We start from the raw sequence: 17,261 nt of genomic DNA, 5'->3' as shown, positions 1-17,261 counted from the left end.
CATTTTAACTTGATTACCTCTGTAAAGACCCTATTTCTAAAGAGGTCACATTCTAAGGTACTGTGGGATAAGAATTCCCTCTTGGTAGAGGGGAAGTGGGAACAATTTAACCTATAACCCCCTCATTGTAGTGTCAGGGATTGTGGAGGGCACAGTTAACTATGCACCAGTATCCAGGAGACCCAATAAATGCAGTTCTCCCCTAGCTCCCCATTGAACTCTTAACCTGATATAGGACCATTGTTCCCCACTAGAGACATAGAAACCTTGGCCCAACCGCTAGTCTTATTTATTTTTAAAAGCTGAAAAACTTGGTTAAAAGTTAATAGGGGTTTTTAATTCCCCACCCTTACCCCCAGGTTCACTGGGAGGAGCAGAGGGAATAGCACTTGTATTAATCGTAAGGCCATGGCCTTGCAGACTCTAGTGGAGCAGCCTAGTGGATCCCATGGCCCACTCACTCTGTGACCATAAGTTCTTGGTGGGAAAGTCCATCAGTCTCCTCTCTGGGAAGCTTTTGTTGAGTAACCTAGATCCAGAGATCTCTTTGGGAAGGATCTAGCCCAAATGGTCTAAGAGGGAGAACAGGCTTACTATTTTTACATTGCTCTTTCTACTGGTCGGTCTTTGCCTTCTGGGCAGTAGCCACATTTTTTTAACTCAGTGAGTTGTCAGTGAAGATCTGGATTGTCACAGAATGATCAATGTGGCCTTGTGAGGAGGTTTAATTGGGCTCAATAACCAGAAGAAGTTAACATGAACAAACCTGGAAATCTGAGCCTTGTTGACAGTCTCATCATCTATTGTTCTCACCCCACATTTGTACATCTAAGACACCACTAGGGTGGCTCACAAGGAAACTGTATCCACTGGAAGTATAATTCAGCCATGCCGTTTAGTGGCAAGGAACTCATGGTGCACGGGTCAAATCTCTCAGAACCCAAATAATACCCAGCTGAGGATGTAAATGATCTTGAGTGCTTGTATCCTTTCATCCCAGTGCCATCTTCTTCTTTAGGCAAAGTAGCTGCTGTTTTGTACTCTGAAAGTGGGGGTCACATACCAGAGGTACCATTCTCTTACTTACTAAGTAAAACAAGATTGCCTCCTCCATCTTGGAGGCAAACTACCCAAGTCTCTGAGAGCTTCAGATTGCTGGGGTGAAGTGATCCCAAAAGGCTCTTCATTATTTTACATTTTAGGCATAAGTCCCAACAAAAATTCACTTGTTTTAGGCTGTCTTTTGGTGCCAGGGACATGCTTACAGTTAACAGTAGTATTGGGATGCAATTCAGGGTCTCTGACAAATTTTGTTCCCATCACTGGAGGAACGAATTTTGTTCCCATCAGTAGCTAGCAAATTGCTTCCCTAGCTTTCCTATGAGTGTCTCCTTTGGATCTGTAATTTGACTCATGGAGTTGAGTGAAGTTTGGGCAAGGGGGTGGAAACTAAAGGGAAGGACCGCTGTTCCCTCTTATACCTGAAAAGCTTATGTAAAAAGTCACTAGCCCTCCCCAAAGAAACCCCAGGGTACACTAGTACTTTTTGAGACACATTAGCATGACTGATAAAGCACCCATGGAACTCTCAGGCTGTTGCATGTGATCCACTAGTATCACTTGAGAGTGTCTGATGGACCTCTCTAACACCTCTCAAAAGTGCCCCATGGGATCTTCAGAGTTTTGCTTTCCTAGAAAGGCACTGTGCTTTACAGGCACACCTCATTTTACTGCATTTCGCAGATACTGCATTTTTTACAAATTGAAGGATTGTGGCAACCTTGCATCAAGCAAGTCTATCGGTGCCATTTTTCCAAAAGCGTTTGCTCACCTCATGTCTCTGTGTCACATTTTGGTAATTCTTACAATATTCAAACTTTTTCATTATTATTATATTTGTTATGGTGATCTGTGATCAGTGACCTTTGATGTTATTATTGTAGTTGTTTTGGGACACCACGAACCACACGCATATAGATGGCAAACTTAATCGATAAACGTTATGTGTGTTCTGACTGCTCCACCGTCTCTCTCCCTCTCCTCCAGCCTCCCTATTTCCTCAGACAGAACAATATTGAAATTAGGCCAATTAATAACCCTACAATGGCCTCTGTATGTTCAACTGAAAGGAGGAGTTGCATGTTAGTTTAAATCAAAAGCTAGAAATGATTACGCTGAGGAGGGCATGTTGAAAGCCGAGATAGGCCAAAAGCTAGACCTCTTGCTCCAAACTATAGCCAAGTTGTGAATGCAAAGGAAAAGTTCTTGAAGGAAACTAAAAGTGCTACTCCAGTGAACACACAAATGATAGGAAAGCGAGACAGCCTTATTGCCGATACGGATAAAATTTCAGTGTTCTGGACAGAAGATGAAACCAGCTACAACATTTGCTTAAGCGAAAGCCTAATCCAGAGCAAGGCCCTAACTCTCGTCAATTCTGTGAAGGCCGAGAGAGGTGAGGAAGCTACAGAAGAAAAGTTTGAAGCTAGCAGAAGTTGGCTCATGATGTTTAAGGAAAGAAGCCATCTCCATAACACAAAAGTGCAAGGGGAAGCAGCAAGTGCTGACGTAGAAGCTGCAGCAAGTTACCCAGGAGATCTAGCTAAGATAATTAATGAAGGTGGCTACACTAAACATCAGATTTTCAATGTAGATGAAACGGCCCCCTATTGGAAGAAGATGCCATCTAGGACTTTCAGAGTTAGAGAGGAGAAGTCAATGCCTGTCTTCAAAACTTCAAAGTACAGGCTGACTCTTGTTAGGGGCTAATGCAGCTGGTAACTTGGAGTTGAAGCCAATGCTCATTTATCATTCTGAAAATCCTAAGGCCCTTAAGAATTATGCTAAATCTACTCTGCCTGTGATCTGTAAATGGACAACAAAGTCCAGATAATAGCACATCTGTTTGCAAAATGGTTTACTGCATATTTTAAGCCCACTGTTGAGACCTACTGCTTAGAAAAAAAGTTTTCTTTCAAAATATTACTGCTCACTGATAATGCACCTGGTCACCCAAGAGCTCTTCTGGACCTGTACAACAGGATTAATGTTTTCATGCCTGCTAACACAACATCCATCCTGCAGCCCATGGATCAAGGAGTAATTTCGATTTTCAACTCTTATTATTTAAGAAGTACATTTTGTAAAGTTATAGCTGCCATAGATAGTGATTCCTCTGATGGATCTGGGCAAAGTAAATTGAAAACCTTCTGGAAAGGATTCACCACTCTAGATTCCATTAAGAACATTCATGATTCTTGGGAAGAGGTCAAAATGTCAACATTAAGAGAAGTTTGGAAGGAGTTGATTCCAGCCCTCATGGATGACTTTGAAGAATTCAAGACTTCAGTGGAGGAAGTAACTACAGATGTGGTGGAAATAGCAAGAAAACTAGAATTAGAAGTAGAGACTGAAGATGCAACTGAATTGCTAAAATCTCATGACAAGATTTTAATGAATGAAGAGTTGCTTCTTATGGTTGAGCAAAGAAAGTGGTTTCTTGAGATGGAATCTACTCCTGGTGAAGATGATGTGAAGATTGTTGGAATGACAACAAGGGATTTAGAATATTATATGAACTTAGTTGATAAAGCAGCAGCAGGTTTTGAGAGGATTGACTCCAAGTTTGAAAGAAGTTCTGCATGCTGTCAAACAGCATTGCATGCTACAGAGAAATCATTCATGAAAAGAAGAGTCAACCAATGAGCCATACTTCACTGTGGTCTTATTTTAAGAAATTGCCACAGCCACCCCAGCCTTCAGCAACCACCACCCTGATCAGCCAGCAGCCATCAACATCGAGGCAAGACCCTCCACCAGCAAAAAGATCAGGAGTAGCTGAAGGCTCAGATGATGGCTAGCATTTTGTAGCAATAAAGTATTTTTAAAATAAGATACGTACATTGTTTTTTTTAGACATAATGCTATTGCACAATTAATAGACTACTGTATCATGTAAACATAGCTTTTATATATGCACTGGGAAACAAAAAAATTCATATGACTCACTTTATTGCAATATTCGCTTTGTTGCGGGGGTCTGGAACTGAACCCGTGACATCTCCAAGGTGTGCCTGTACTATCCACCCTGCTCACTGCACCAATTTGTCAGAGAAAGCACTGCCAGTTGTTGAGTTGGTCAATTATAACAAGCCAAACTGAAAGTAACAATTACACCTTTATTTGATTACTGTGATAGCATAAGTACAAGTCTAAACAGGAAAGGTCCCAGCTTTATTATTCCATTTTTCCCCACTGAAGGCCCCAGGTAAGAGATGTTTTATCAGAAATGGTTGGTTTCATTGCCAAAGGAGCCCTAAACTAAAGGCTCTTGCCATTTTATGGACCCAGGAGGTAGGGAATGCAGGAAGGGCTAGGAGTGGAAAAGTAGTGAAAACTGAGTCAGATAGGAGAAAATTGTCTTCAAGGCTCCCCAATAAGGTTGTCAAAGCAGAGTCACCTGAACAGTACAGTGCCTCATTTGAGCCCTTAACTGGGGCTGTGTAAGACTGTGGTTGGCCTGGAGGGGCCTGAACCCATGAATATACTGGCTGTGCAGTCGGTCTAGTGTGGGTAGGAAGCTTTCTCCCATGGTAACTGCCAGGTAAGATGACACATAGGATTTTTACTTGGATCCACACTCCTTAGTTTTGTTTTTTTTTGTTTTTTTTTTTCACACACACACACTGTATTTTATTTTTACAAGAGATAAATAGACTGACACCAAGCATTGTACATTGATGACCACAACAAAAGCAACAATGATTGCAATTACCAAACCTGAAACACTCATACTATGTCATAATATTGACATTCAGTCCAGTAATCCTCCACTGTAACAGCTCCTTTACTTTGCAGTGAAAATTGATTTGTATATTCTTTGCCTCTGAGTCCTTGTGGGATTTTTTTTTTTTAATTCAGACAGAAAGTCACAAAAATTATACTCATCCTCATCAGTTCACTCAGTCCCATGTAATTAAATTTTTTTTTTTCATCTTGATCTTTTGTTAGCACTTTTTTGAGTTCATCAGTTTTTCATTAGAGTTCTGAAAATGCTTATTCATTCAGTTCAGCAGTACAGTCAGTTACCAGAAACCTGTACTTGTCAGAGTCTTTTCCATGAATTTCTTGAAGATGAAACCCTTTTATAGGAACATATTTGCAAAAGCATCAGAGTACACCCAGAACTGTCTGTAAATGACAAAAGACTTAAAAATGACCACAGTTAAAGATTTGATGAAAGTTCATAATAATGCAGTTGACAAGAAAATTAGTTATTTCTGAGATATACATTTTAAAGTAATAACTAGGATTATTACTTATAACATTATACCAGAACATATAAGATTTTTAGAAATTTCATGTAATGTCTGAAACATTTATATTAACATATTTCCATACAAATAACCCAATGAAAGTTTAGTATTAGTTGTTTTGTTTGTTTGTTTGTTTATACTGCAGGTTCTTATTAGGCATCAATTTTATACACATCAGTGTATACGTGTCAATCCCAATCGCCCAATTCAGCACACCACCATCCCCAACCCCACCGCAGTTTTCCCCCCTTGGTGTCCATATGTCCATTCTCTACATCTGTGTCTCAACTTCTGCCCTGCAAACCGGCTCATCTATACCATTTTTCTAGGTTCCACATACATGCATTAATATACGATATTTGTTTTTCTCTTTCTGACTTACTTCACTCTGTATGACGGTCTCTAGATCCATCCACTTCTCAACAAATGACTCAATTTCGTTCCTTTTTATGGCTGAGTAATATTCCATTGTATATATGTACCACAACTTCTTTATCCATTCGTCTGTTGATGGGCATTTAGGTTGCTTCCATGACCTGGCTATTGTAAATAGTGCTGCAATGAACATTTGGGTGCATGTGTCTTTTTGAATTACGGTTTTCTCTGGGTATATGCCCAGTAGTGGGATTGCTGGGTCATATGGTAATTCTATTTTTAGTTTTTTAAGGACCCTCCATATTGTTCTCCATAGTGGCTGTATCAATTTACATTCCCACCAACAGTGCAAGAGGGTTCCCTTTTCTCCACACCCTCTCCAGCATTTGTTGTTTGTAGATTTTCTGATGATGCCCATTCTAACAGGAGTGAGGTGATACATCATTGTAGTTTTGATTTGCATTTCTCTAATAATTAGTGATGTTGAGCATCTTTTCATGTGCTTCGTGGCCGTCTGTATGTCTTCTTTGGAGAAATGTCTATTTAGGTCTTCTGCCCATTTTTGGATTGGGGTGTTTGTTTCTTTGATATTGAGCTGAATGAGCTGTTTATATATTTTGGAGATTAATCCTTTGTCCGTTGATTCGTTTGCAAATATTTTCTCCCATTCTGAGGGTTGTCTTTTCGTCTTGTTTATGGTTTCCTTTGCTGTGCAAAAGCTTTGAAGTTTCATTAGGTCCCATTTGTTTATTTTTGTTTTTATTTCCATTACTCTAGGAGGTGGATCAAAAAAGATCTTGCTGTGATTTATGTCAAAGAGTGTTCTTCCTATGTTTTCCTCTAAGAGTTTTATAGTGTCCAGTCTTATATTTAGGTCTCTAATCCATTTTGAGTTTATTTTTGTGTATAGTGTTAGGGAGTATTCTAATTTCATTCTTTTACATGTAGCTGTCCAGTTTTCCCAGCACCACTTATTGAAGAGACTGTCTTTTCTCCATTGTATATCTTTGCCTCCTTTGTCATAGATTAGTTGGCCATAGGTGCGTGGGTTAATCTCTGGGCTTTCTATCTTGTTCCATTGATATATGTTTCTGTTTTTGTGCCAGTACCATATTGTCTTGATTACTGTAGCTTTGTAGTATAGTCTGAAGTCAGGGAGTCTGATTCCTCCAGCTCCATTTTTTTGCCTCAAGACTGCTTTGGCTATTCGGGGTCTTTTGTGACTCCATAGAAATTTTAAGATGATTTGTTCTAGCTCCGTATAAAATGCCATTGGCAATTTGATAGGGATTGCATTGAATCTGTATATTGCTTTGGGTAGTATACTCATTTTCACAATGTTGATTCTTCCAATCCAAGAACATGGTATATCTCTCCATCTGTTGGTATCATCTTTAATTTCTTTCATCAGTGTCTTATAGTTTTCTGCATACAGGTCTTTTGTCTCCCTAGGTAGGTTTATTCCTAGGTATTTTATTCTTTTTGTTGCAGTGGTAAATGGGAGTGTTTCCATAATTTCTCTTTCAGATTTTTCATCATTAGTGTATAAGAATGCAAGAGATTTCTGTGCATTAATTTTGTATCCTGCAACTTTACCATATTCATTAATTAGCTCTAGCAGTTTTCTGGTGGCAGTTTTAGGATTCTCTATGTATAGTATCATGTCATCCGCAAACAGTGACAGTTTTACTTCTTCTTTTCCAATTTGTATTCCTTTTATTTCTTTTTCTTCTCTGATTGCTGTGGCTAGGACTTCCAGAACTATGTTGAATAATAGTGGTGAGAGTGGACATCCTTGTCTCGTTCCTGATCTTAGAGGAAATGCTTTCAGTTTTTCACCATTGAGAATGATGTTTGCTGTGGGTTTGTCATATATGGCCTTTATTATGTTGAGGTAGGTTCCCTCTATGCCCACTTTCTGGAGAGTTTTTATCAGAAATGGGTGTTGAATTTTGTCAAAAGCTTTTTCTGCATCTATTGAGATGATCATATCGTTTTTATTCTTCAATTTGTTAATATGGTGTATCACATTGATTGATTTGCATATATTGAAGAATCCTTGCATCCCTGGGATAAATCCCTCTTGATCGTGGTGTATGATCCTTTTAATGTGTTGTTGGATTCTGTTTGCTAGTATTTTGTTGAGGATTTTTGCATCTATATTCATCAGTGATATTGGTCTGTAATTTTCTTTTTTTGTAGTGTCTTTGTCTGGTTTTGGTATCAGGGTGATGGTGGCCTCACAGAATGAGTTTGGGAGTGTTCCTTCCTCTGCAATTTTTTGGAAGAGTTTGAGAAGGATAGGTGTTAGCTCTTCTCTAAATGTTTGATAGAATTCACCTGTGAAGCCATCTGGTCCTGGACTTTTGTTTGTTGGAAGAATTTTTTTTTTAATTATTTAATTATTTATGGCTGTGTTGGGTCTTCGTTTCTGTGCGAGGGCTTTCTCTAGTTGTGGCAAGCGGGGACCACTCTTCATCGCAGTATGCGGGCCTCTAACTATCGCGGCCTCTCTTGTTGCATGCGGAGCACAGGCTCCAGACGCGCAGGCTCAGCAATTGTGGCTCACGGGCCCAGTCGCTCCGCGGCCTGTGGGATCTTCCCAGACCAGGGCTCGAACCCGTGTCCCCTGCATTGGCAGGCAGATTCTCAACCACTGCGCCACCAGGGAAGCCCTGTTGGAAGATTTTTAATCACAGTTTCAATTTCATTACTTGTGATTGGTCTGTTCATATTTTCTGTTTCTTCCTGGTTCAGTCTTGGAAGGTTATACCTTTCTAAAAATTTGTCCATTTCTTCCAGGTTGTCCATTTTATTGGCATAAAGTTGCTTGTAGTAGTCTCTTAGGATGCTTTGTATTTCTGCGGTGTCTGTTGTAACTTCTCCTTTTTCATTTCTGATTTTATTGATTTGAGTCCTGTCCCTCTTTTTCTTGATGAGTCTGGCTAATGGCTTATCAATTTTGTTTATCTTCTCAAAGAACCAACTTTTAGTTTTATTGATCTTTGCTATTGTTTTCTTTGTTTCTATTTCATTTATTTCTGCTCTGATCTTTATGATTTCTTTCCTTCTGCTAACTTTGGGTTTTGTTTGTTCTTCTTTCTCTAGTTTCTTTAGGTGTAAGGTTAGATTGTTTATTTGAGATTTTTCTTGTTTCTTGAGGTAGGCTTGTATAGCTATAAACTTCCCTTTAGAACTGCTTTTGCTGCATCCCATAGGTTTTGGGTCGTCGTGTTTTCATTGTCATTTGTCTCTAGGTATTTTTTTATTTCCTCTTTGATTTCTTCAGTGATCTCTTGGTTATTTAGTAACGTATTGTTTAGCCTCCATGTATTTGTCTTTTTTACGTTCTTTTCCCTGTAATTCATTTCTAATCTCATAGCGTTGTGGTCAGAAAAGATGCTTGATATGATTTCAATTTTCTTAAATTTACTGAGGCTTGATTTGTGACCCAAGATGTGATCTATCCTGGAGAATGTTCCGTGCGCACTTGAGAAGAACGTGTAATCTGCTGTTTTTGGATGGAATGTCCTATATATATCAATTAAATCTAACTGGTCTATTGTGTCATTTAAAGCTTCTGTTTCCTTATTTATTTTCATTTTGGATGATCTGTCCATTGGTGTAAGTGAGGTGTTAAAGTCCCCCACTATTATTGTGTTACTGTCGATTTCCTCTTTTATAGCTGTTAGCAGTTGCCTTATGTATTGAGGTGCTCCTATGTTGGGTGCACATATATTTATAATTGTTATATCTTCTTCTTGGATTGATCCCTTGATCATTATGTAGTGTCCTTCCTTGTCTCTTGTAACATTCTTTATTTTAAAGTCTATTTTATCTGATATGAGTATAGCTACTCCAGCTTTCTTTTGATTTCCATTTGTATGGAATATCTTTTTCCATCCCCTCACTTTCAGTCTGTATGTGTCCCTAGGTCTGAAGTGGGTCTCTTGTAGACAGCATATATATGGTTCTTGTTTTTGTATCCATTCAGCCAGTCTATGTCTTTTGGTTGGGGCATTTAATCCATTCACGTTTAAGGTAATTATCGATATGTATGTTCCTATGACCATTTTCTTAATTGTTTTGGGTTTGTTTTTGTAGGTCCTTTTCTTCTCTTGTGTTTCCCACTTAGAGAAGTTCCTTTAGCATTTGTTGTAGAGCTGGTTTGGTGGTGCTGAATTCTCGTAGCTTTTGCTTGTCTGTAAAGCTTTTGATTTCTCCATCAAATCTAAATGAGATCCTTGCCGGGTAGAGTAATCTTGGTTGTAGGTTCTTCCCTTTCATCACTTTAAGTATATCATGCCACTCCCTTCTGGCTTGTAGAGTTTCTGCTGAGAAATCAGCTGTTAACCTTATGGGAGTTCCCTTGTATGTTATTTGTCATTTTTCCCTTGCTGCTTTCAATAATTTTTCTTTGTCTTTGATTTTTGCCAATTTGATTACTATGTGTCTCTGTGTGTTTCTCCTTGGGTTTATCCTTTATGGGACTCTCTGCACTTCCTGGATTTGGGTGGCTATTTCCTTTCCCATGTTAGGGAAGTTTTCGACTATAATCTCTTCAAATATTTTCTCTGGTCCTTTCTCTCTCTCTTCTCCTTCTGGGACCCCTATAATGTGAATGTTGTTGCGTTTAATGTTGTCCCAGAGGTCTCTTAGGCTGTCTTCATTTCTTTTCATTCTTTTTTCTTTATTCTGTTCCACAGCAGTGAATTCCACCATTCTGTCTTCCAGGTCAGTTATCCGTTCTTCTGCCTCAGTTATTCTGCTATTGATTCCTTCTAGTGTAGTTTTCATTTCAGTTATTGTATTGGTCATCTCTGTTTGTTTGTTCTTTAATTCTTCTAGGTCTTTGTTAATCATTTCTTGCATCTTCTCAATCTTTGCCTCCATTCTTATTCCGAGGTCCTGGATCATCTTCACTATCATTATTCTGAATTCTTTTTCTGGAAGGTTGCCTATCTCCACTTCATTTAGTTGTTTTTCAGGGGTTTTTTCTTGTTCCTTCATCTGGTACATAGCCCTCTGCCTTTTCATCTTGTCTATCTTTCTGTAACTGTGGTTTTTGTTCCACAGGCTGCAGGATTGTAGTTCTTCTTGCTTCTGCTCTCTGCCCTCTGGTGGATGAGGCTATCTAAGAGGCTTGATGGGAGGGACTGGTGGTGGGTAGAGCTGACTGTTGCTCTGGTGGGCAGAGCTCAGTAAAACCTTAATCCACTTGACTGTTGATGGGTGGGGCTGGGTTCCCTCCCTGTTGGTTGTTTGGCCTGAGGCAACCCAACACTGGAGCCTACCTGGGCTCTTTGGTGGGGCTAATGACAGACTCTGGGAGGGCTCACGCCAAGGAGTACTTCCCAGAACTTCTGCTGCCAGTGTCCTTGTCCCCACGGTGAGCCACAGTCCCCCCGCCCCCACCTCTGCAGGAGACCCTCCAACACTAGCAGGTAGGTCAGGTTCAGTCTCCTGTGGGGTCACTGCTCCTTCCCCTGGGTCCCGATGTGCACACTACTTTTTGTGTGCCCTCCAAGAGTGGAGTCTCTGTTTCCCCCAGGCCTGTAGAAGTCCTGCAGTCAATTCCCACTAGGCTTCAAAGTCTGATTCTCTAGGAATTCCTCCTCCCGTTTCTGGACCCCCAGGTTGGGAAGCCTGACGTGGGGCTCAGAACCTTCACTCCAGTGGGTGGACTTCTGTGGTATAAGTGTTCGCCAGTCTGTGAGTCACCCACCTAGCAGTTATGGGATTTGATTTTACTCTGATTGCGCCCCTCCTACCATCTCACTGTGGCTTCTCCTCTGTCCTTGGACGTGGGGTATCCTCCTTGGTGAAGTCCAGGGTCTTCCTGTCAATGATTGTCCAGCAGCCAGTTGTGATTCTGGTGCTCTCACAAGAGGGAGTGAGAGCACGTCCTTCTACTCCGCCATCTTGGTTAATCCCCCACACTCCTTAGTTTTTACACACATGTACATATATTCATACACACATGCATGTGCATGTGCACCTATATATGCATATGTTATGTACACATATATTTTAGAAATCATGAGGACTCTCAAACACCTTCAGTTCTAGTCCTTCAGGTCTCCTCCTTGCCTTCCTCCATTTCATATGTGTATGTCCTTTCTTCCAGGGTGTTAATCCTGACTCTTAAAACATCAGCAGATTTATGTATTTGCTCAACCCTACAATGCTTCAACCCTTGTTACAGAATTACTTAGCACATACCACTAAAAAAAAGCCTACTAGGAAGATTTAGTGAGTTGCTTTCTGTCTGTCCCCCATACTCTTGCCCAAGACTGAGGGTATGTTTCAAACACTATTTATGACTAATTTGAATCAGCTTTTTTTTTAACCCTTCAGTAGGTTCATTTCATTATGTTTTTTCATTTCCTCTTCTTATCCTTGTTGATTTCGTTTTATTTTTGGAATGTATGGAACATTGACCTACTTCCAGAAGTAAATAATATACCAAAGGTATACTTAAGAGCGTCATTTCTTCCCCAGTCCTTCCCATGCATTCCCCAGTCCTCTCTCCCACCCTGTCTTCTGGCAGGTAACCAACTACATGATTTTTTTGCTTATCTTTTCTGTGCTTCATCTTGTAAAGTTAATATCTCTCTTTTTCTCATTTCTTCCAATTACTGCTTTCTGAACCAAAAGTTAGCCTACTAGATACCCTTTAAAATTTTTTTTCCACTTAACATTACCTCCTAGAAATTCCTCCCTGTAGTTTATAAAAATCTTTTTAAAATTTTTACATAAATATGTAAAATAGTACCACATTATATACCATAGTTTATACTATACCATAATTTATTGTATACACCTTGGTTTATTCAACCAGTATCCTATTCTTGAACATTTAGGTGGTTTAAAATATTTTGCAATTACAAATAATACTGTAATGAATAACCTTGTACATATGTATTTTTATTGTTTCATCTAATATTGTATATTTACGTAATGTATACATACCCCAAAAGTAGAGATTAGTATGAAATATATTTGATTCCTCAAAATATCTATGAAATAACGAGACAGTTTCAGTAGCACCCATTAAAACTTTTCTTATTTTCATGTAAGACCTAACATTTATGGCAATTCATTGATAACTTTAAAAATGAGAGAAAATGCTACTGTACACTTGCTATAAATTTGAAATCTAGAGATTTCACAATGGATCTGTTTTCCCATTTAGTGGACTAAATGGATCTCTTTACGTAGGTCATATTGGAGTACTGGGTGAAAATCTTATGCTTGTAAATCAAGATTCAGTGTCAAAACCCCAAATGCAAGTAGAGAAACAAATACCTTACAGAAAGGAGAGGAGTCATAGTAAGTATAATAATTATGGGTAACTTTAAATTATTTTAAACTCATCAGAAGGTCTTTTTTCTTTGGTTCATGAATATGTATTTGAGTGTATATTTTATAGAAGTAAAAATAAATGACCTAAACTGAATGCCCTAAGATAACTAGAGAACAAAATCAAAAGTGTTAATACCTTCAGATTGGAATTTCTAGTCATAAGATTATTTTAACAGCCATAGGACATGCACTCAGTATCCACCAAGGACCAATAACTGTCCAATAGTATCTCAAAGTGTGTGTGCCTTTTAGATGATTCTGGGAGATTACAGGTTCCAGGAAATTATGCCCAGTGGGCACTTCTGACCAGTATCAGGGCCATTCTGCCATAGGCTCCAACTGACAAACCGAGAAGTTTTTGAGATCTGTAGCTAAAACAGCAAATAGGAATCAGAGAGGCTTAGGGGAAGGGCAGCCTGGGAGGCTTGCTAGAGACTCCCGCCCCCGCACCAGGGTATTCTGTTAATCGGGCCCCACACAGGGCAAGGTCTTCTTGGTAACCTCATAGATAGGTGCCATCAAGTTCCCTGCGTGGAAAGTGCCAGTACCAGGAAAGTACGACCAATTGCTGGATCTTCTTTTTTATTTGGGGGAGTTGAGAGGATCAAATATTGGCAATCATCTCCTCTGGAATAGGATGTTGTCACCCTTTCCAGATCATGCCTAGGAATTTCACTTGGATGATAGATCCTGGTACCTTGTCTGTGTTAATGGCTCAGTCATGTTGCCCCATGTGAGGCTGCAGAGTGACCAGTCCTTATTGGGTAATGACCTTGTCTGGGACCACCAGGAAGACATCTTCAGTATTGTGCAAGGCTAGTGTTCCTTCCAGTAGCCAGACTTTTTCTAGGTCTTATCATATCTGATGACAAATAGTAGGGGAATTTAGGTAGACTTGTGGAAGGATGTTAGTGGTATATTGCAACCCATTCCACATAAAATTAAACTGATCCTGGATTATCCACGTGGACAGTGGTGTCATTTGTTGTACACCAAGTTTCTTTATCTTGGGCAGTAGCCTCTGTGACAGTTTCAAAGTCAGGTACTGCCAGTGCTTAGAGTTTTACTACAGTGTTGAGCTGCCGATAATCCCTTGAGACTCCATGCTCCTAAGGCCATGTGCACAGGTCAGATAGGGCTATTGAGTGGAGAATTAGTCTCATGAAGAACTTTGTTGTTCTTAAACTCAGCAATGAAGGCACTGCTTTTTTCTTTTTCACTCTAGGCAGTTGCTACTCTTTTTGATAAACAACAGCACTAGGGGCTGCTAGTCAGGGAGGTTTGTGGTCTTCCATATGCCCCACTAAAATGGTGTTAACTGGAGCAGTTTTCTTCAGGGCTTGTGGGCAAATGTGAGCAGGTGTTCACTTAGACAGTACATCTATATTGGTAGTACATTCAGTAGTGAATGCCATAAAAAGGTTTTATTTGGAGTTTGGAGGTGGCCAAAGAGACCCATCCACAGTGGGTCTAGGTAAGGGTCCAACTGGTAGTGACCTCAGACCCAAAATCAGAGACATTATTTGTTTTCCCCTCATTCTGGTGATGGGGTTTGTGCGTCACAGTCGCCTCTGCGCTAGTATCCAAAAGGCCCAGAGATATAATTCTTCCCTACCTCCCCATTGAACTCTGACCCTGGGATACAACCTCTGGTCCCTACTGGGGATATTGGGACCTGGTCTTTGTTGTTGAAAGTTGAGAGTTCGCAATACAAGTTAGAAGGGCTCACCTATTCATCTCCATATTCACAGGGAGAAGCAGAGGGGATAACACTTTCATTAATCATAGCACTTGTTAACATGCAGACCCTAATGGGGCTACCTTTTGTGGCCCTTATGGCCTAATATCTGGCCATCAACCTCCTCTTTGAATAACCAGACTCAGAGAGCTTCTCTAGAAGCATCATCCAGGAGAGAGCACACGGCTACCGTTTTATACTGCTCTCTTTGCCAGTCAGTCTTTACTATTTGGGCAGAAGCTGTTTTCTCCGTGCCTGAAAAGATGTCAGTTAGGTTCTGGATTTTGTTGCAGAACATTATCACCTGACCTGATGAAGAAGTTTGATTTAGGGCTTCCCTGGTGGCGCAGTGGTTGAGAATCTGCCTGCCAGTGCAGGGGACACGGGTTCGAGCCCTGGTCTGGGAGGATCCCACGTGCCGTGGAGCAGCTGGGCCCGTGAGCCACAATTGCTGAGCCTGCGCATCTGGCCTGTGCTCCGCAACAAGAGAGGCCGCGATAGTGAGAGGCCCGCGCACCGCGATGAAGAGTGGCCTCCGCTTGCCACAACTAGAAGACAGCCCTCGCACAGAAACGAAGACCCAACACAGCCATAAATTAATTAATTAATTATTTTTTTAAAAAAAAGTTTGATTTAGTTCGATAACCAACAGGAGTAGCACAAATAAATCTAGACATGTGAGCTGGTTAACAATCTTATCTACTGTTCTTACTCATTATTATAGCATGATTAACAGGGCTGCTCTAGACTCTGCATTGGTGGTCCAAACATGATTTTAGTGATAGGTTAAGGCGGAAAGCCGTCAGAGCATGAACAGTTCCCAGCTGAGGAAGGAGAGCGTCTCGGTATTTGCCTCTCATCTTCCCTCTTTCTTCCTCCTCCTTGAGCAAACTTTCTGCTGTCAGGGCAGACTTAAAAAGGGGTTTTAGAGTGACCACAACCCACAAAGTACCATGGTCCCTCACGAAGTTTACGATTACCTCCTTCACCATGCAAGTGAACAACCCAGGTCTCTAAGGTCTCTTTACATCACTGGGCAAAGCAATCCCAAGGAGTTCTATATTTATTTAATTAAATCATGAGTCTCAATAACTTACTGTGTTGTAGGCTGTCCATCGTTGTCTGGGACCTCATTAAAGCTGACAGCAATGGTTGGGTGCAGCTTAGCTTGTATTTAGTACTCTCATCAGAGGACAATAGCAGTAGCCAGGGAATTGCTTCCCTAGATTTCCCAGAGCCCCTCTGTTGGGTCCCTAGTTTGACCCACCAGGCATTTTGGCAGGGAGTCTGGGACTAAAGAGAAGGACCACTGTTACCTCTCTAACCCCAAAAGCTTGCATAAACAATCTGCTAGCCCTCTCCAGCAGTGCCCCAGGGCATTCTTGACATAGCACTTCCTGAGACTCATTGCTGTGGCAGGCAAAGTGCATTTTAGGACCCTCAGACTCCTGCAAATGACCAGCTAGTACTTCCCAAGAAGCCTTGTAGTCTTCTCTAGCATCTCCCCAAAATGCCCTGGGGGATCTTCATGCTTTTTACTTTTCCAGAAAGGCATTGTGCTTAATTGGGCCACCCTGCTTGCCACCATTTGTCACTGAGAGAGAGCTACCAGTTGTGAAGGTGGTCTATAAAGACAACGAACCAAATTGAAAGTAACAAGCCTTTATTCACTTACTGCAATAATATAAGTAAGAGTCTAAACATGAAAGGGCACGAGCTCCACCAGTGTTTCAACTAGTCTTTCATTTCCCCATGAAACGTCATCCAGCAAACATCTGATGTATTAGTACAGAGGGGAATATCTCACTCTGCATACAGATGTTTATATACTATCTTATCTATCTATTTAATTATCTACCATTGTAGCAGTACTTATACTATACCAATACCATAGTTGTGGTATATATATCAGTTTATTCAACCAATGTCCTGTGCTTGAACATGTAGATATGGTTGTAAGTGTTTTGCAATTAATGAATGGTCTTCTGCATAGGCATTTTCATTGTTTGGTCTATTATTATGTACTAAACTAAAGCATAAATAACCATGAAACCTGAAGACCAATATAAAATGTATTTGTTGCTTAGGAATATTTATGAAATAATGAGACAGCTTCAGCATCATCCAGTTTTATGACAGATCTAGCATTATAATAATTGACTTATGACTTTATAAAAATGAGACAAAATGCTACTGTACACTTGTTATAAATTTGAAATCTAGAGATTGCACATTTAGTGGACTAAATGCATCTCTTTATATAGGTTATTATGGAGTACCAGATAAAAATCCTGTGCTTGTGAAACAAGTTTCAGTTTCAAAACCCCAAATGCAAGTAAAGAAACAAATAACTTCCAGAGAGGAGAGACGCAATAGTAAGTATAATAAAAGGAAACTTTAAATTATTTTAAATTAAACTCATCAGAAGATTTTTTTTCCTTTGGTTCATGAATATGTATTTGAGCATA

General features: G+C 40.1%; 1 protein-coding gene across 20 annotated transcripts in view; it reads left to right on the top strand.

Moving 5' to 3' along the window:
- The window catches only part of CCDC7 (coiled-coil domain containing 7), a 319,203-nt gene that overhangs the window by 208,334 nt on the left and 93,608 nt on the right, over window positions 1–17,261 (top strand). For 18 of the 20 annotated variants that reach the window (XM_068560909.1, XM_068560921.1, XM_068561029.1 and 15 more), the window contains 2 exons: window positions 12,912–13,022; window positions 17,058–17,168. In XM_068560909.1, the coding sequence (XP_068417010.1) occupies window positions 12,912–13,022; window positions 17,058–17,168 (222 nt within the window). The remainder of the gene's footprint in view (window positions 1–12,911; window positions 13,023–17,057; window positions 17,169–17,261) is intronic. The other 2 variants (XM_068561005.1, XM_068560954.1) reach the window with 1 other exon arrangement.

Source organism: Eschrichtius robustus, chromosome 1 (genome assembly GCF_028021215.1).
Source record: "Eschrichtius robustus isolate mEscRob2 chromosome 1, mEscRob2.pri, whole genome shotgun sequence".
Taxonomy (NCBI): Eukaryota; Metazoa; Chordata; class Mammalia; order Artiodactyla; family Eschrichtiidae; genus Eschrichtius; species Eschrichtius robustus.
The sequence above is the reverse complement of the archived record's forward strand: the minus strand, read 5'-3'. Positions and strand labels throughout refer to the sequence as shown.